Source organism: Gobius niger, assembly GCF_951799975.1.
Source record: "Gobius niger genome assembly, chromosome: 14".
Classification (NCBI taxonomy): Eukaryota; Metazoa; Chordata; class Actinopteri; order Gobiiformes; family Gobiidae; genus Gobius; species Gobius niger.
This window is the reverse complement of record NC_136865.1, coordinates 24,857,796-24,878,251: the sequence shown is the minus strand read 5'-3', so window position 1 is coordinate 24,878,251 and position 20,456 is coordinate 24,857,796. Positions and strand designations below refer to the sequence as shown.

The following is a 20,456-nucleotide window of genomic DNA, read 5'->3' as shown; positions in this document are numbered from 1 at the left end:
CATGGGCACGAGGAGCACCAGGGACCGGGTAGTGTCCGGGTACTACTGGAGCTCGCTCATAAGGGACGTGGAGGAATGGGTAATGATGGGGAGATTATTATTTATTACTGCATTGGAAATTGTGAAAATCTCCTGATGTAATAGAGTTCACACACCTCATGCTGTTTGTTGTATGTGGCAACCCCCTATTGTTTAATTGTGGGTATAATGGCGCTATCAGAGGGAAGAAAATCAGAATCTATTTTACCCCCCACCTGAACCGAGTGCATTTTCTCCAGTTCGGCTTTAACCAAATATAACAGTGTAATGCCTCATTTGAAAGCTAAGACTGACAAAAGTGATCAGAACTTTTCAGTCAGATTTTGTCACATTATTTAAGCTTTTTTGTCGTGTTTTTGTTGCTTTTCATTGATTTTTCCGTTGCTATTTTGTATTGTTTTTGCCACGTTTTTGTCGCTCTTTGTCATGTTTTCATCCTGTTTTTATGTCATTTTTTTGTTGTGTTTTTGCCACCTTTTTGTGGCTTTTTGTTCCTTTTTCATTGTTTTTTTCGTATTTTTTTTTTGTCATGTTTTGTGACGTCTTCATCCTCGTTTTCGTTGCTATTTTTATGCTTTTTTTTGTTGCTGAAGCTTTTAGATTTGGATAAAGCCAAACTGGAGAAAATGTGCTTGGTTCAGGCGGTTAAAAACCTACCTGTGTTCCTAGATTTATGAGATAAGTTGATTTCACGAATGGCATTTTCCAAAAACACTTACCTTGTTGTTCTGTTAATATTTTTCTTATGCTGATGATCCACTCAGAAAAATACACTAGCATTAATCAGAAGAAGAACGTTCCCCATGGGTTGCCAGATCCAAAGGCTAAAACCAGTAGGCAGCAGTAAACCTAAAATTTCTCTTTGATCTAAATGCTTGTAACATAAACAAGTAAGAGAGAAGCCTCTTGGATTAGATGCCATTTGAAACTCCTGAATGAGTGAGAGCCTTATTTTAACCTCTTAACCCCCACCTGAACTGAGTACATTTTCTTCAGTTTGTCTTTACCCAAACCTTAAAACTTAAAAAAGCATAAAAATAGTGACAAAAACGAGGATGAATACCCAACAATAAAGTGATGAAAACACTGCAAAAAAGGGATAAAAAAGGGGGGTAAGAGGTTAAATAAGTTATTTTTGCTCTATTTTTCAGGTGAAATCTTGCCATCAGTGCCAATTGAAGAACGCGGTCAAGACTGTCCGACCTGTTCTACCTGTAATTAAGGTACTGCTTTCTCATCATCCGAAATATAACAAACTACTCTTTAATTATGGCATAGGATTATATGTATTTACATCTGAATTTTTCCTCTGTCATAACGTCTTGTCTCAGGTGAAAGAAGCCTGGGAGGTGCTCGGCTTGTATCTCATCGGACCTCTGCCGGAAACGGTGCGGCAAAACAAGTTTGCTCTCACTCTGACCGATCTCCACACCAAATATGTGATCGCTGAACCGCTGCAAACCAAGTCAGCGCCCGAAGTCTCAACCGCAATAATCAACAAACTTTACACGTTCGGTTTGGTCCGAAAAATCATCACAGACCAAACGCAGGAGTTTGTGGACCAGGTAACGCTACAAAACAACTTATACTGTTTGTATTCATAAGCCTTAAAGGGACAAGATGCAAGTTGGTCATTTTATACTCACTACTGCCACCTCAGGTCTTACGCGCAACTGCAGTCTCTAAGCTCGGACTCATATTAACACCTTTTTAAGTGACAGTGCAGGATTTTTAGAGGCAGTTGTGGTGAACAGGTCTGGGCACATTCTACAAATTAGGACATGGCTGGAACATGTAGGGGGAGAAAAGTACTTACTTTTACATTTTTTAAACTCTGTATAGTCCCTTAAAATGGTAGGTGTGTAGATATTAACGTGAATAATTGTCAGCTATTAAAACTGTTCATGTCATTGTTTACTGCTGCAACAAGGACTTTAATTCACTACTATAGCTACTTGTCAATTTTACCGCAGATATTACATAACCGAGAATAAAACAATGTGCTACTGTCAAACCTAGGTCGCAAAAAGCAAGTTAAAAGGGACTATACAGAGTTTAAACATGTTAAAATGTGGTATTTTCCTCCCCCTACATGTTTCAACAATGTTATAGAATGAGCCCAGACATATTGGTCATCATGCACGAGCTTAATATAGAACCTGCAGTTACACGTATGACCTGAGGTGGCAGTAGTAGTGAGTATGAAATGGCTAGCTTGCATCTAGCTCCTTTAAGAATATATAGAGAGCAATATTTGATAATATATGGGGGGAAATTCAACCTTCTTGACATTCAGTCGGCTGGACCTGATCTGCCGCTGTAATATTCTTGCTACCAAGTTCTGACTTCAGAACAACACGATTGTTGTTTTTATTTTAGTAAAAATAAAATCCTTGCTGCTATTAGATACATTTTACTTATTCATTTATTTATTTGGTGAAGACATCGCATGTTGATGAACACACATGGGATTAATGCCTGTAATATGCCATTATTGAATTGGCTTCCAACTAGCACTATATTATTTTTTTTATTTTTATGAAATCAAAATTTCTATTTTACCGCATAAGCTCTAGGGTCTAAAAAACATCAACTGCAGCTTTGATTTTCACAATTAAAATCACCCCCTGCTGCAATTAGACCACAGAATGCTGCCAGTGAAAAACGTAAATAACGTTTCTTGTAATTTACTAAGAAAATTCAGTAAAACCAAGTGACTTTCGTCTCTAACATTGTAATGCCTTTTGCAGTTGAATGAAAGCATCGTATCGACGTTGAACATCAAGAACGCAGTGTCCATCGCTCATCCTAATCAGACGAAAAGACAGGTAACTCTTCACAGTGATATGTAGTCAATACTTTGTCAATAAGAAACATCCATACTCATTATTTGTGACCGATTATTTGTAGCCTAATCCTGTTCATAAATCAGTGGTTCATTATGTTTAAATAATGTGTGATTTTAGGACGAGAGGACGTGTAAAAACATCAAGCGCACCCTGAGGAGCTACGTGAAGGACGGACACAGTGACTGGGACCTGTATCTTCCAGCTGTGGTTTATGGGCACAACATCACAAAACAGGTGCGACGATGCTGGCTCTACAGATGCTAGTTTTAGGCATGTGTCTGTTGCTATACAAAGAGCTTGATCTTGAACGCTGTAACACTTTTAAACAGGCCAAATTGGGAACTGATTTATTGATCTTTTGTTCAGCGTTCGACGAGACACACCCCTTACTTCCTCCTGTTCAATCGAAACCCCCGTCAGCCCGAGGTCATGAACGCCTGTCCCATGGGAGACGACTTCGTGGTGGCCGGGTCTGAAGATGACGAGGAGAAGGTAGAAGCAATCAGGAATAGCTTTATGAATACAGCACACACTTACTCAGTCAGCATTGGCAAACTAGGTACACTCAAAATGACCCATTTGCTGGGTTGCAGGTGACATCACAGCGTTCTTAAAGCCTTTACTATTATATAGAGGAAAATTATTTTGTTTTTGAGGAAATTTTTGGGCTTGTACAGAAAGATCATGGACCCAGTGACTGATATTAATTATCATTTTTAATCCCGTTGGGTCCTGTGACATCACATTCTAGAACCTGCAACCCAGCAATAGACTTGTGCTCAAAGGTTTACATACCCTGGCAGTATTTCATCATAGGCCTTGTTGACATCAAAAAAGTGAACCATACCTACTGTGAAATAGTGGGTTATAGCAGCGAATAGTGGTTCGCTGATGCCACTGGCTCCAGCAGAAAAAAAGTGAAGGTCCTGTTAGTGTCCAGCTCCGTCTCCTGACCTCAATATCATTGAACCACTTTGGGGAGAGCTCAAGTGTGGAGTTCATGCAAAACAGCCCAGGAACTTATTCGAACTGGAGGCTTTTTTCCAAGAGGAATGGGCCTCTTTACCATCAGAAAAAAAACTAACCTTCTCCACAACTACCACAAAAAAGACTCTAAGGTGTCATTGATGTTAAAGGACAGGCCACCATTTTACATAATATGTTCTTACCTGAGCTTAGACGAGTTGATGCGTACCTGTCTGATCGGTTTGCGTGCCCTCAGTCACGCAAAACAACCAAAGATGTTGTTAGCAATTGGCCTCTCCCAGCATATTCCTACAGCTCCAAACAAGGGTGAAGTTGGAAGCTACCACGCTCTTTCACGGGCACAAATACCAGACAGGCACGTATCAACCCGTCTAAGCTCAGATAAGAACATAACTCGGTATGTAAAAACGGTGGCCTGTTCCTTTAAAGGGGGCAATATGTCATGGATTGTGGTGGAGTGAAGAAAATAAAACCCAAAATGCTGGACTGCAACAAAACTGGCGAAGTTTAATAAATGACGAACACCAAAATAACCAAAATACAGAGAACAACTTCAACAAACCGGGGCTGACATAGACAATGATGCGACAAGGGAAACACCGGGGTATAAATACAAGAGGAAACGGGGCACAGGTGAAACACATCAGGGCGGGGCAGGCAGGTAACGAGGGAAGTCAAACAGAAAATCACAAAGACCAAAAAGACATGTCAAAATAAAACACCAAGAACAGATAAACACAAACCAGGATAACAAAGAGGCCGAATCGTGACACAATGCACAGTATTAAAAACTGGGATGGGCCACTTTGGTACTTCCTTTTTTCATTAAATAGCAAACTCAGTTGTTTCACCATAAACAGCTTGACACAAACTCACTAACTATGAGTGAAAGAAAAAACAGTTTTGTGTTTTCTTTCATATTCTTTGAGAAATATTTAAAAAAACTAAAATTCTGCCAGGATATGTAAACTTTTGAGCACAACTGTATATACTTTGGGCTGAAATTTGTACTGGGTCGTTTTAGAAATGAGAAAGTTCACTTCAGCTCCAGCTGCTCTTACACTGTCCTAGTAGGACGGGGTTTAAGTTGTTTTTGGCCCTCTTGTCAGTGATTATCTAGATTATGCCTGATTAATGTAAATTTCTTTTCTCTAAATATTCTCATGGTGACTTTCTTTGCAGGGCGAGAAGGCACAAGCGTTACAACAGTCCATATCTGAAGATCACGACTACTGCATGAGCACCGGAGGAGAAAACTTGAGTCTGGTCATTTTCTGAACCTCAACATTTCACAAACAAAGACTTTTTAAACATACTTTGGTCCCTCACCTGCATCTTTTCGTGCTGGAGGGGAATTTGAAGCCGCCAAAGAAGAGATTAAGGACTGGATGCCTTTGCACGTTACCTTTATCAGGACTTTATGGACAAAGGAAGGCTTAACCGAAACCGCCGTAAAGCACATCTTGAATGAAAGCTACTCCCAGATATCGGGTAAGTATAAGTAAATTCAAGCCCGGTACGAAAAGTAAACCTGGAGTAAAGCTAGAGGCTTCATGTTCAGGTTTGAATAGTTTTTTTTTGACAATTTTGCACAAGCATGGGTATTATGTGTCTAAAGGTATGTCATTCATTTTGTTTAAATGTCTGTAAATGTAAGAAAACCTATGAGATATTAATATTATCGAGTTTATTTTTTTATAGAATGAAGCTACATGTTGTAGCTTTGGTTTCGACGAACACTGACCTACTTGTGTGGACGAATATATCAATATAAAAGTACCGGCGGATAAAACTCACTGTGATAAATGGCAGCGTTTGTTTTTCACTGTCCATCTCGAAGCCCACTCTGGTCCCGTAAATATTTTATAAGAGTATATACATATACACTTATCAAAGAAAGAGCTGGATAGTGAGTGCAAGCTGGAAAATTGCATACAGATATTTGTAGACCCAGAATTTGCCATTAGTATTACGGCCCCACGTCGTGTTTTTAAACTCTTACGTACCATTATCTCATTTACAAAGATTATGGAGGCTAATCTCAGTTTGCCTATGCTTGATGACCATAAAATGCAGGACACACAGAGCTGCATTAAACCATAGACTTTTAAAACAATATAATATTGTAATACTGCACAGCTGTAATACAGTGATGAATATCTGTAAGATGGATACAAACATGGATGAGTCTGTTCCTTCTTTGTATTGGTTGCGTTCACGTGACATGACATTCTAAAGAGCCTATAGTTTAACATTGAGGTGGAGGCCAGATGAAAATTCCATGTTGGTAACTATGGTAACCGATTTCTAGTCTTAGTTTATTGCTATTTTTTCTGCAATTCCTGGGACAATTTACATGAAACAAAAACTGTCACAAAGTTCCAAGACGTCTCTTCCAGCACGTATGAACTATAGTTGAATTTTACAGTGCATCCAATCACTCTAAAATAATGATCAGGGAAAATATTTGGACATTTTCTTTCTGGAAATTTCTTTCAAAAACTATTTTTCTCCCATCGTTGTATGAACTATTGGCCAAACGCCTACAACACTGTCCTCCCTGGTGTCAGACATCTCTGCTGTGATAGATTTTTCAGTGTATATCTATCAAATCAAATGTTTATGCTTCAGTTTGGATCTGCCTGTAAAGAAGCAACCTTCAGTTCTGTTAATTCCCATAAATTCCCATGTTGAAAATTGCTGGAATTTTGCAACCCTGGATATTGCTGGGTTGCAGGTTCTAGAATGTGATGATGTCACAGGACCCAGTGGGGGACAGGAGCCAGAAAATGAATAAATTACAAAAATGATCATTAATATCAGTCACTGGGTCCATGATCTCTCTGTACAAGACCAAACATTTCCTCAAAAACAAAATAAATTTACCTCTATATAATATTAAAGGCCTTTAGAACGCTGTGATGTCACCTGCAACCCAGCAATAAGAGAACAAAGAGGAGAAATGAATCATGCTATTCTGCATAGCTCATTAGCCTCCATCACAACTTTAAACTCATAAGGGGTGATTTATTGAAACAGGTGGGTGGGTGTGTTGCACCTTTTTATTTTTTATTGTTATTTGAAGTCCAATGTATTACAGTATTCGGACTACAATTCTAATATGTAACTGACCCTGTGCAAAACTTCCAATCACAACAATGAAGTGACTTCCTGTTTCGATCTAGCACACCAAAATAAAAGCACCATCTTATTCATTAGTTCAACTTTCTTTCTACATAACTATTAACAGACAAAACACTTAAAATATGTGTATTTAATTATATTCTTGTAATGTTGCAAGTACCTGCTGAACTAATCAGTGAGACGAGCTGTGCGCTTTTATTTTGGTGTGCTGGATTAAAACAGGAAGTCACTTCTTGGGCGACATTGTTTTGATTTGAAGTTTTGCACAGAGTCAATTGAGAATGAGAGAAGCTGCGTGAGTAAAAGAGGCACAAATGAATCTGCAGCTGATCCTTTTATAGTGTAGTCCCTGTTTTGCACAAGAGCAAAGGCTTGATAAAACCCCCTTAATAATCGATGGTAAAAGTGAATGGGAATTTCCCTTCCGGAACCAGAGTGGAACAGTATATTTCAATCAATCGTTTTCCAGTATTATTATATGATGTCTTGTCGATGTAAATATATTTTGCCATGAAAAATAAACACAATATTTTGGTGCAACATCGGATTTTTTATTTTTCTTCCCAACAAAACAAAACAAAACCAAAAAAAATCCACAATCTTTTCTTGATACGTTTCCTGCCTTTGTCGAACAACAGTGACAGGACTCGACTCCACAGTAACACTTTTATATTGCTAATAAACGCTCTTCTGGAATCAAGACAGGACCAGCCGTGTTTCCAAACAAAACGCAACATTTTCTAGACGTTTAAACTTTGACTCCGTTTGTGGTACATTCAAGGGTTGCAAGAAAATAAACAAACTCCCAGGAATAAAATCAAACAAATAGCACTGGGGAGGTAAAGCAGCTAAATGTGCAGTGGCTTCAGGAAGTGTTCATCGTAATCCCCATTTTATTAAAATCAAGTCTGATACTGAGAACAAATGACTTTTTTATATTCTTAAAAACTTTACTCAACACCTTTATGAATGTTTAAAATAGCACAGTATGAGAGTGAGAAAATCCATGTGTTGTTGTGTAGCAGGGGTAGGCAACGTCAGGCCTGGGGGCCAAATCCGGCCCTCCAGCACAGCACCTCTGGCCCTCAAGATGATTTTGAGAAACATTATTACACAAATCAGAGAGTACTTTTAACATTAGAGTTAAATGGGAGAAAAAAAGGTAGAAATACTGTCAATACACCCAATTAGGTCATACATTATGTACAACACTGGCGTTTGAAAGAAGTACACTGGAAAAGAATAATCGTTTTAAGGAAGAAATGACATAAATCGACTTGAATTAACAGATTAAATCTAAGGTTTGAGTAGATTTGGTCTGGTATTAGACGAGATAAAACCTCTAGTAGTAGATATTCTCTTAATTCAGATAATTTTGTGTCATTTCAAGTGAAAAACAATCATTTGTCTGATTTCATGTGGGTTTAATTCTTGTTCCATTGGCGCTAGAATTTGTATCTTGCATTAGTTCAAACCGACTCAAATTCAACAAACAAGAACTTTAATTCAAGCAATTTTATGTCATTTATCTCATTTAAGATGGTCATTTTTCCAGTGTTGTGCTTTACTTTGGGCTTATAATCAGCGGCTTCGGCCCTCAGTCTATTTACAATAAAGAAATCGTCCCCCCACCAAGAAAACTTGCCCACCCCTGTTGTATAGGATTCAAAATCTTTAGTTTTTAATTTTGATATTTTTTCAAAACATTTTAATTTCCTATATTCTATTTATTATTGTAGGATAATTAGCGTTTAATGTTTTCCAATAGTAAAGAAATGTATATGATTCAGCCTCAGAGTGTTGCATAATAAAATAGACGTAATTAAACTGTCCTGAACCCACTGTACGTGATACACACCGAGGCCCCCTATAGACCAAACGTTGTAATTGCATCAAGTAAATCATAACATTTATCCCACCAAAATCGATTTGCTGTGTATGTGCCTCGACTCGGATGTAAAATCAAAAACAACAAAACAAAAACAGCCAAATCTTTGACCCACCAGTTCACTGAATGAGAAAGTCAAGTAAGTGAGCAGTCGAAAGAAAACCGTTCTCTTAAAGTCAGGCTTGTCACGGACTGTCCAATGACCGTCTATAGGGGGCGCTAGACCTGGTGAGACCTTGAGAACAGAAGCACAGAGGTGATAAAAGCTAAAGCCAGATACAGGAGCAGAAGTGACTGTGGTACAAGAGCTTATCAACGACTGATTGATTAGCAGAGCGGTAATATACATCTGAACCATCGCTAAGACGTCAAACTCTGCAAACATTTCTCAAACAGGGAGCGATAGTTGGGTTTTGCAAATTCTCACATAATGATGATAAGGCATGTGATTAAAGTGACTGCTCCTAATTTGAGTAACAAGTAATGTGAGTTAATAATAGCTTGTAATGTAAACACTACAACACGATATCCATATTTTTATATATCGCAAAAAATCACTGAGGGCTTCCATTACACAATATTTGCAATGAAGCCTAAAAGAAAAATGCCTTGTAGCTTTAAAAAGTGCAAAATTATAGCTTTCTTTTGTATTGATATTTTTAGGAAGTGGACATTTAGCCCGATTTGTTTTTTTGTAATTTGCTCCTTATTCATCAACTCGTATCACATGATTAAATCTTCCCGTTTTCGACATGATTAGTGCTAGATAGTCGGCTCAGGAGGGACTGTCGTTGGGGTCAGTGTTGGGCAAGTTACTTTAAAATTGTATTATATTCCATTGTAGTAGTTTTTAAAAATCTAATATGTTCGTATTGCATAGGCCTATTATTGTTTCAAAAATGTAACTGAGTTTGAGCAAAAGTGTAGTTGAAGATTTCCTTTTCCTTCACTTTCCCCATTCTTTACTTGGGGGGAGTTTGGCATTTCAATGCAAACCATTTAAAGAAGAACAAAGTAACTTGTTTACCTTAATAAATCCTTTTCATAGACCCCTGGGGGTAATACAAGTGTTGATGGGATAATTGGGGGGGTCTCTCATCTCCTTCTAGAGTCTCTGGCCAGAAAACCACACTTGCAACTTTCCTGCACCGGGTCCCCAATACACACTAATAGGATCAGGAAGAAGAAGCTAACAAGCTAACAGGTTAACGGGCAAAGATAACTGCACTTTACCAGTGTCTACAGCCAAGTTTGAGTGAAAAATAATATCTCAATTGTATAATTGTGTTGTTGTGGCACAATGTACAATATCCCTCTCTCCCATTGTCTTTTCTGTCAGCGTAGTATTTACTCTCACGGACAATTAATGAGTAAAAAAACGCATCATGCTATGACACCTGCAGTGGCGCTTATGGCCTCTAGGGGCATGAGTTACATAGTTCTGCTTTAAATGCACTTGTAACTCGAGTTACTTAAATTGTAATGACTAATATATTACCATCCTTTGCGTAAGTATATGTTTTATTTCTTAGTTACTGAAAAAAGTAATATATTTCTGTACCTCGTTCCTTTTGTAATACGTTTCCCCCTACACTGGTTAGGGATATGGTTAAGCTTAGGGTTATTTATATTTTCTGACCAACCAGCAAGCACTAGCCATAGCGTATGTCGGGAAGTAAAGTGAATGTTACCACGTGATATGAATTGATGGCACAACAGCATAAACAAGTCCTGGCTAAATATCCACTGCCATATTTTCATAAAGTCTTGCTTCGACACAATGTGATGGAAAAAACATTGCTTATATTTTTTGTTTAAATCTAATAGAGAGTACTGTGTTGAAATGGTTTAGAAAAGTCACAAATATATTAATCCAATCTCTTATATATCGCGCAGCCCTGCCCTGAACTGTGGCCGGATAAGTGGTGACATTTCATTCGTCAATTGAAGCTATTTTAAATGTGTCCATTCTCCTAATTACCAAAATCTATGTCTTCTTGTCGTTAAGTTCTTGTCGTTAAATGGCAAAACGTACATTATAGCTGAAAGGCTTGTGGCGGTGATTGGTTCTGGTTGTTCCCCAGAAACACATGATTGAAGTAAACTCGCTCCTAAAGCAAACGTCAAAAGCAGCAACATAAAGACTCGAGATACATCAGATAAAGTGCAACATGTGCGCATTCGAAAACTCAAGTGGGACAGACAGTACATTCAGGACAAAGACAAACTTTTTTCCCATTTGTCGAACGGGACCGACATTCGTTTCACGGCAAACGACACATAAGACCTCAATTTTAAAGCACGATAGTCGATATTTGAAGCACTACAAACTACTGTCAGTCTTGTAAACAGTTCCACGTCCCCAAAACAAAGGGAAAATATCACATTCACACGTTGTAACAGGTAATGTTGTGCCGAAAATCGAGCGAGGGGCTTTCGTCTCACGACAGACAGAGATTTGATGATGACCAGGAAGCAACATTTTTTTTACCATTTTTCAACTGATTGTAAACATTTCAACCTGTCTCTCATTTAGAGTGAGGTTAATGATGTTTGGGCAGAGGCTAATCTAGAGATAAAGTAATATCTAGATTGGTTAAAATTAGTTTTCGCTGGGGCTGCGACTTATACATCAAAATGTAGGGGGTGAGAATCTTGTGAGGGACTGGCGAAAAGTGGAGGTTACTCTTACTGCAATGAAGGAAACAAAAAAAGGTAATCACGGGCTAAAAGCAAGATGGCCACAGCGAGAGGAAAGAGTTTGCAAATGGGAGCTTGAACAACGTGATGCCGGGAGAGGCTTGTCAATGGAGCAGTTGCGTCTCCAGGCCCAGGTAGTTGACTGGCTGGTGCGACTTCTATGTTTTTTTCTTCTTCATCGTCCTTTTTTTTTGGCTAGTATAGCTTATACTTATACTTATATAGTGATTTATGGACCCTTTAAGTGTTTGTAAACATTCCTGGCTTAGCTGGAGGCGGGAAGCTAGAGTCCTATCTATTTCCATTGTAGCTGTTGTCATAGTAACAATGAACAAATGTTTTCGGAGATATCAGATAAACCTTATTTTATCGTCTCAAATGTCTTTCCTCTTGTTCTTGCACCTTAAGCAACAACAGGACCACATTTTGTAGGTGTCGTTTTACATTTAACATCGCTAGTTTTAGTTAAAAATGTTTTCTCTTGATCACTTCCTGCCTCCAGCTGATGTCTCTGGTGATGTTAGCAGTTAAAGGGTCTTTAGAGTTCGGGAATGTGATGTCATATCGCTAAGCATTGTGGGATTAGCAGCAATTGTAAACTAATGGAGATTTATTTTAAAAGATAAAATACTGGACTTATTGTTCACATTGAAACACTTGGACACCACAGTGAGTTAGATGTTGCTAACAGCTGCAAAGATGGCGGATCTCCATGGTAACTATGGATTTTCCCGAACTCTATAGTCTAGAAAATACGATAGTTAAGATTCAACCCAAGACTTGTTGCGGGATGTTTCTGACTTGTTTCAAAACATCCATTTTCAAGTATTTGCCAAAAGGGGTAAGAAAACTGCACTTGTCTCATTGACAGTTGTATTTTCTTATTTCAAGCTAGATTACCTTGGAGTAAACAGTAAAAAAATCCAGATCACGTTAAGTGTAAACTCGTCAATACAAGATTAATATTCTGAATCCAAGCCATTTTAAACCATCTGTTGCTACGCAGTGATATCACCTGCATTTTTTTGTCCTAAACTGTAGCATTGTTAATTTTTATGTCTTTACTCAAGACGAAGTAAACAGTATTGACTGTAAACCTTCCGTAAAACTAGATGATGCTCTAGTAAAGTCTCAAAGTGAGTGTTCTTCTAGACGAGGACAGGGCATGAAACGTGGAATAACTATGACTATAGTCTTGCTGGATGAAAGGCTTACTGTGACATACAGTTTATACAGAAGAAATCGTCCAGGGAACCCGTGTCTACGAAGAAGAAAAATGAAAAGTCTTTTATTAAAACATAGACCAGCCTCCATATGAAGACCTGTGTCGTAATGCATAGACTGGTCCACGTTATAATAAAGGATTTTTATTGAGTTTTCACAGACACTAGTGCCTTCTTCTTTTTAGACTGCCTTTATGATACTGCAAGGAAGAATATAGTCATTGTTATTCCAAGCAAAATTATAAAACATGCCAAAGAATAGTTTTTCTTTGTACGTTTGGGTCTCTTAGAGAATTTTGGTTGATGTGAAATGTCAAGTAATAATCAAATCCTTCCTAAAAATGTCAAAGTGGCGTCTTCCTGGTCATGGTCAAGCCCGATCTCCACTGGTTTAAAATCTATCGGTCCATTTCTTTGAAGCGCTCCTCCTCCTCCTCCGCTGTAACCACTGTCTCCATCCTCCCAGTCCACTCATGCAAACTCATGCTTTCAGCAAACAGCACATTTCCACAGTCATTTTTGAAATATAAATAGAAGAAAATAAGAAACTAAAGCTTGTACAAATCCACTCGCTCACGTCTCGTATCGTCCATCGTCTCCAAACCGTTTCTGTGCTCGGCGGCGGTTCACCTTAAGATTTACAAATTCAGCTCTTGTGGAAAATATGTACCTCTCTTTTTTTTTTTTTTTTTGCTTAAGGAGCCAAGGCATTTTTGCACCGAAGAGAAGTAAACTTAGAAACTTCAGAGGTAGAGTCCCTTTTTTTTTTTTTTCTCCCTTTCGACAAGTAAACAATTTTAAATGTCTTTGTCCATTTTTACTAAAGCAACTCTGAAAAAAAGGAAAAGCTTCAAAAGAGGGTAAGTGGACACTGTGGTTGGTGGGACGTTTCAATGCGAAAGTATTTCATGAGTTAAAATCCTTTGAATTCAGAGCTTGATCGAGATTATTGCTATTTTTTTTAAAGATCTTTCTGACTGGTTTTCAATGATCTTTTCCTAATGTATGTAATCTTTTTGGTGACCTGGTGACATAGTGCCTGACTATTTGATCTCCAGCCCTTTCCAATTACACTGCCTGATCCCAAAAAAAAGTCACACGATCTAATTTATATTTCCACCAAGATCTTGTATTGATGATGGGAGAGCTTGACCACTGCGCAAAGCCTTCTCCAGCACATCCCAAAGAATCTCAATGGGGTTAAGATCTGGACTCTGTGCTGCCAACTCATGCTCCCTGAACCACTCTTTCACATTGTGAGCCCGATGAATCCTGGCATTGTCCTCTTGGAATATGCCCGGGCCATCAGGGAAGAAGAAATCCACCGATGGATGGAATAACCTTGTCATTCAGGATGCTCATGTCGTCAGCTGATCTCATTCTTTGGGCACAGTGTTGCTGAACCTAGACCTGACCAACTAAAGCAACCCCAGATCAGAACTGTTAGTTAAATCCAGGCAGTGTCGATAGTAAACCAAATCTTAGACGCATTTCCTTTTTATGCTGAACATATTGATAATATTCCCTAATAATGTTGAAACTTGAAACATCATCTACATCTAAAGGCCCTCTCCGCCTAGGTAGAAGATCACACAAGGTGAAAATCGTCGGAGATCCCTGACCTTGAGCAGTGGTTCTCAACTAGTGGGTGAGGAACATTTGAAGGGCAAGAAAAATAAACATATTAGGGTTGTTTTGGTCCTGGGGGATCACAGTTGGATCACGAGGCTACACGAGTTGAGGACGACTGATCTGCCTAATGAGTTAATAATGCTGTAGAGGTAATGTTCTTTAATAATGTTGAAATATCACCTTGACTACCAAATTTTTAATGTGTCTTTTTATTGCTCCTCCCGGCGCATGAATTTCCTCCGGGATTAATAAAGCGATATCTTATCTCATCTCTCTCAAATGAATTCAGGCGCTTTAACTCATGAATACCTTCCTATCTGCACGCTCCTCAGACATAGAGGATGACGTTGTTGTCGGGACAGGGGTGAAGGCCTTCTGTGGAGGGGTGCGTGGCTCGGCACGACGGGGCGCAGGAGGTTTTGGGTCGGGGCGAGTCGCAGTCGTCCGAGGTCAGTTCGGCGATATCGTCCGACTGAGTGTCCGACATCTCCAGGTCGCTCCGTATGCTCTCGGGCTGGGCCAGGGTCACGTCGCGGAGCCCGTCCCGGACAGAGGCGCCCGGGGAGAGGCTGAGCGCGCCCCCACGGCGAGAGCTGCAGTCCTGGGGCTCCTCCGCTCCACCAGAGGCTAAGGCGGCAGCCGCGGAGCCGGGGGGAGGGGTCAGGTCCTCTTCACTGGTCAAGCACAGATGACTGGGTTTGGTCTCGATGTCCACCTGGATCTCCAGATTTGTGCACTCCCTACAGAGACGGAGAGGACACAGCGTTACACAAATCACCATCAAAATCAAAACATAAAGGCTTTTCAGGATAAATTATTAGTTTCTCATATTTGACAATGTTCCAATGCAATATCCAACTCGCAAGAAGCCACAGTCTTTCATCAAAGTCTTTTTTGATAAAGTGGACATGTCATGTATATGGAGCTTAAAGGTCCATTATGCAACTTTTTATGTGAAATAAAGTTGATATTTTTTGGTATTTGACTTGTAGTGACCCAGTGACTGTGTGAGTGGTCAGCATGGCGCCTTTACTTTTGATCACGGTGGCCTCTACAACGCTTCAGGATCAATTGTTTTGTAGGATTTCTGGTGAGAGGATCTGTCTGCAGTGAACACCTTCCAAACAATTGATCCTGTAGTGTCCTAGAGACCACTGTGATGGAAAGTATAGGCGCAATGCTGATCACCCCTACAGCCACTGGGTCACTACAAGGTCAAATATACATAAATATAAACTTTTTTTCCCCCACATACAAAAAGAAATACATTGAAAATATGTCTCTGTAAGAATTAAATGGTAACAATGAAATGCAGGCAAAAGAGCTGGGGAAAATATTGCCTGGGGCTCCTTCTGCTGGCAGTTATAGGAATAATTTTCTTAAAAAAATATAACTAAAGTTGGACATGCAGTGTGTGAGGAGCTCCAGTAGTGCATGATAAACACTTAGAGCACAGAACGGCTCCAAATCGATAATGTTGGATTATGGGCTTTAAAAATATGGAAGGCAGTCTTTGGGTTTGTACAATGGCACAATTGTAATCAGGAAGTACAGAATGAGGTGCTGACACTGTAGAAGAAGAAACAGCTAAATTTAACAGCTTTGTCCGAGGAATACTGCCCTTGCATCTTAGGCAGGTCGACTCATTCCCTGTTTTTAAGTCAGCTTTTAAAGAGACTAGATACAAGTTGGTCATTTTATGCTCACTATTGCCACCTCAGGTCTTGCGCGTAACTGCAGTCTTGATATTAAGATAGTGCATGACGGCACTTCGGACCCGAAGCAACAACTTTTTGAGTGACAGTGCAGGATTTTAGAGGCAGTTGTGGTGAACAGGTCTGAGCTCATTCTACACATTAGGACATGGCTGGAACATGTAGGGGGAGGAAAATACTTAACACTTTTAAACCCTGTATAGTCCCTTTAATAAGTGCCTTTTGACTGTTATTGACATGTGACTTTTTTTTAACCTTTTTAATGTTTGCCCTGCGCTGTATGTACTGCACTTTGGTCAGTAGTGTTGTTCTTAAAGTACAATATAAATATAGTTGTATTGGATTGGAAAACTGCATGAATGTTGTGAAATACTACTCCAGGTATGTCTATGACGAGGGAACAATGTTAAAACATGATATGTCATCAGAAGCGATCAGCACATTAGCATTTTGTCCTCTGCCCTGTAAAACCTCCAAATATATACATTTCACCACAAACATTTCCAAAAACATGCAGTGATTTGACCTCTGAAACAGGTCCAAAAATAAACTCGGTTCATTAAACATTGTACAGTTTGTTCTAGAGAGAGAGAGAGAGAGAGAGAGAGAGAGAGAGAGAGAGAGAGAGAGAGAGAGAGGTCTCTGGGAAAGTCTTGCTGAAACCAGTCCCTGATGCAGAGACATGTTTACTGAGGTTTAGTCCAAGCGGCTCTAGTCTGAGTTCCAGGGATTAGTCTGATCCTGAGAGTTTTATCTCGTCCAAATGTGACGCAACACCAGACGCCTCGGCACAAACTCAAACACAAAGTCTGATCCCAAAAACTAATCAGAGTTTGGAGAACAACTTCATTTAGGACTCAGCTTTTTACTTCATTGTAAACTTTGGCTGATTGACAGTTGTTATGGTAACCCAAGAATAGAAAAATGAAAAAACACATTTACTGTGTTTAACCAGGCAAAAAGGTTCAGCTTGAAGAAGGAAACAGTTGCACTCGAGAGCATACTGTATATGAGTCGCTAATGTCTGTTACCTGTCAGGGAGTGTGTAGGAGGAGATGATAGACCCAGCCATGCCCCTGGTGCTGGCACAGTCACTGCCAGCCCCGAGGCTCCCGGTCTCCCTCTGGGACGGCTCCTTGGCCAGCTCCCCCGCCTGCACCTCCAGCCTGAGGAAAACAAGGCACAGTAGGTCACATTCTGACAAGGAAGGGATGGGTGGAGTCCATATCGAGTTTGGGATAGAATGTCAAATTTGATTGTTGGGATACGAATCCTCCATTTTGTGGGGCACTAGCGAACACTGTCCACAGACTGATATCTAAAATTTAAAACAATAACGATGAAAACATGTGGAGAAAGGAGCCTCACAACAGTGTCAAGGATAAACGATATCAGTCGGATATCGAACAAAAAAGTTTAGGTTCTACTGGTATTGAAAAAATAACAATATCGAAAGCAGGAACAGAAAATGTGAAATCTTAAGATCGAAATTTTGGTCATCAAAACCTGAGGAAAAATGGGGGGAAAATTGGGGGAATGGGGGATAAAGTGACAAAATATAAAAGAAAAAAGAGTGAAACACATGGTGAAAAAATAAAGCTGGAAAAATTGGAGAAAAAGGTAGAAAATTTGGGGGGGAAAGTGGAAAAAATTGGGAAAAATTTGAGTAAAATTGGCAAAAATTGGGGGAAATATTGAAAAAAAAGTATTTTTTCCTGCTCTTTTGTAGAAAGAAAGTTTCAACCCAAATAAATGGTACACATGTAAAAGAAATCAAATGGAAGGAAAAGGGATACATTATTTCAGGTCCTAGATGTATAGGCATCCGAAAATTTATTGTTCAGGTATTGGTATCGAAAAACCAAGTATTGTTAAAGTATCAGTATTGGAAAACATGCAATGATACCCAGCCCTAGTGAAGGAGTCAATGCTGTGATGTACCTGCTGTATTTTCCGGTGCGGGTGCCGAGAGCGCCCCCTGCCAGTGTGTTGAACTGTGGCGTCTCGTTGAGGGTCCCGGGTGCACCAGACAGGCCCTCACTGGGGGAGGTGGTACTGAGGCCGCTCACCGCCCCCTCCAGACTGCTCTCCCCCAGGCTGGGCGACTTCAGCGCTCTCCACGCGTCCGCCACTGTTACAGATTGGACTGAATGTTATTTATCTGGTTTCAGATGACGCTGCACCGAGGCTGTTGTGTGTTCTCACCTGTGATTGGTCCGTCGTCTTCATCAAAGTCGATCCGCACGCCCCGCCCCTTCCCCCGGCTCACCCCACAGCCCCCTCCCCTGCACAGGGAGATGGGCACCACGCCGTACACATACGCCAGCATGATGGGGACTCCAATACCTGGGCAACAAAACAGAGGATACCAGGTCATTCATAAACAAAAAGCAGGGCCGCATGACAATATGTGATAACTGAACTGACTAATCTTTAAAATTCCAATAACTATAATAACTAAAACAAAATAGAAATGACAAAATCAAGACCAAAATAAGGCTAGAATGAAGCTAGATTAAGAGAATCATGACTGTAGGCAATCCACAGTGCTTTACATGTATATGCTGCATTTGAAAACGGATTATGAGAATCCTTTTTGTGTAACATGAAACTATCATTGGATTATTATTCCTCAATCCACTACCTGTGGTCTTAATCTCAGCCAATTTTACTGTGAAAATCCCTAGGAAATTTGAGAACAAAGGGTCTACATTTGTCAGGGAAATAATCCAGAATCCCATATTTGCTACTTTTGGAAACACAATATAGTAATTCATTTTTTGGGTTGACACAAGAATTGGATTATTATACTTCATCATATCTGTATACTCTGATCAAATGTTAGAAATCTTGAAAGTAAAAGACCAAAATAAGGCTAGAATGAAGCTAGATTAAGAGAATCATGACTGTAAGCAATCCACAGTGCTTTACAGGTATATGCTGCATTTGAAAACGGATTATGAGAATCCCTTTTGTGTAACATGAAACTATCATTGGATTATTATTCCTCAATCCAATACCTGTGTTCTTAATCTCAGCCAGTTCTACTGTGAAAATCCCTTGAACATTTGAGAACAAAGGGTCTACATTTGTCACGGAAATAATCCAGAATCCCATATTTGCTACTTTTGGAAACACAATATAGTATAGTACACAATATAGGATTATTATACTTCATCATGTCTGTATACTCTCATCAAATGTTGAAATCTTGAAAAAAAGCTAGAAAGCTAGAATGAAACTAAACTAAGAAAATCATGACTGTAGGCAATCCACAGTGCTTTATATGCTGCATATGCAAAGGGATTATCAAAAATCCCTTCAGAGTTGACAACAGACTCCTATAATAAACAATCCTCTCCGTGTTGTGTCTATCGGCTCCCCTCTGTTTCACACCCGCACAGAGCTGGGACGTACCCACGCTGACCGCCGCGATGACTGGGGCCGTGATGATTGACAGGGCCACTCCTCCCGTGATGGCCAGGTTTCTACGGTGACGGGACGATTTCTTCAGTTCGTAATGAGCGTGGATCTAAACGGAGAGAAGAGGCGGGTTCCTCATCAGTGACAAAGAGGAAAATGCTATTGAAATCTATTTATGGTCTTGCATGTTTCCTAAACCCCTTTACAGCTTGAAAAATCATGAAAAATGTTCTCTCGCAATCATCTGTACTGGGTTGTTTTGACCTCAGCATGCTTCGTCTTACCAACTGGCTTTAATGGCTAGTCTTGAGAGCGGCTTTTCAGAATAAAAACAAACACACAAGGTAAACCCCGCCAAACCAGAACAGTATAGGATCAGCCTGCTCCCAATAACTCATAAGTTGCTGATGAAACCTCTCGAGATCAAAACAAAAAAGAACATTTTTCTACAGTGGAAAACTCCTGTACGAGCTGCAATTGACTGTGCTGCCTTTCCCCACTGTCGCCAGCAGAGGGCATCAGGCATCTTTTATTTTCTTTGAGTGAAGCTAGGGGCTGAAATCCATGAGTCAAGTTGAGAAAAAAAAGCTAAACATATAGCTTTTAACAATCCCTACAATTGGATATTGAAATAAAACAATATTGTCTACATCCAAATTATAACAAAAACAGAGCTCCTGCACAATCACACAGAAAAGTTCAGTTATTAGACAAGGACAAATTTGCGTTTAATGTGAATTGGTTAAACCTGACAAGAATTCTTGGGCTAAAACCACACGACTAGTTTTACTGCAGAACGGAGAGAAACAGATGCTCATTATTCAAACTAAAACGGGCCAAAACCTGTCTTTAAGGG

The 20,456-nt window shown here is 39.7% G+C and overlaps 1 protein-coding gene and 1 long non-coding RNA gene across 2 annotated transcripts in view; one reads left to right on the top strand and one right to left on the bottom strand.

The window, feature by feature from the left end:
- Positions 1 to 12,739: 12,739 nt before the first annotated feature.
- Positions 12,740 to 13,601, top strand: LOC306973808. Its single transcript, XR_013793587.1, has 2 exons — positions 12,740 to 13,101; positions 13,181 to 13,601. It is a non-coding gene; the product is annotated as an uncharacterized lncRNA (long non-coding RNA).
- Positions 13,602 to 14,512: 911 nt separating this feature from the next.
- Positions 14,513 to 20,456, bottom strand: part of rnf19b (ring finger protein 19B) — a 48,320-nt gene continuing 42,376 nt past the window's right edge. The window contains exons 6-10 of the mRNA XM_079570930.1: positions 19,595 to 19,709; positions 18,383 to 18,523; positions 18,119 to 18,308; positions 17,209 to 17,343; positions 14,513 to 15,202 (exon numbers count right to left, since the gene is read on the bottom strand). Of these exons, the coding sequence (XP_079427056.1) occupies positions 14,791 to 15,202; positions 17,209 to 17,343; positions 18,119 to 18,308; positions 18,383 to 18,523; positions 19,595 to 19,709 (993 nt within the window). The 3' untranslated portion in view covers positions 14,513 to 14,790. The remainder of the gene's footprint in view (positions 15,203 to 17,208; positions 17,344 to 18,118; positions 18,309 to 18,382; positions 18,524 to 19,594; positions 19,710 to 20,456) is intronic.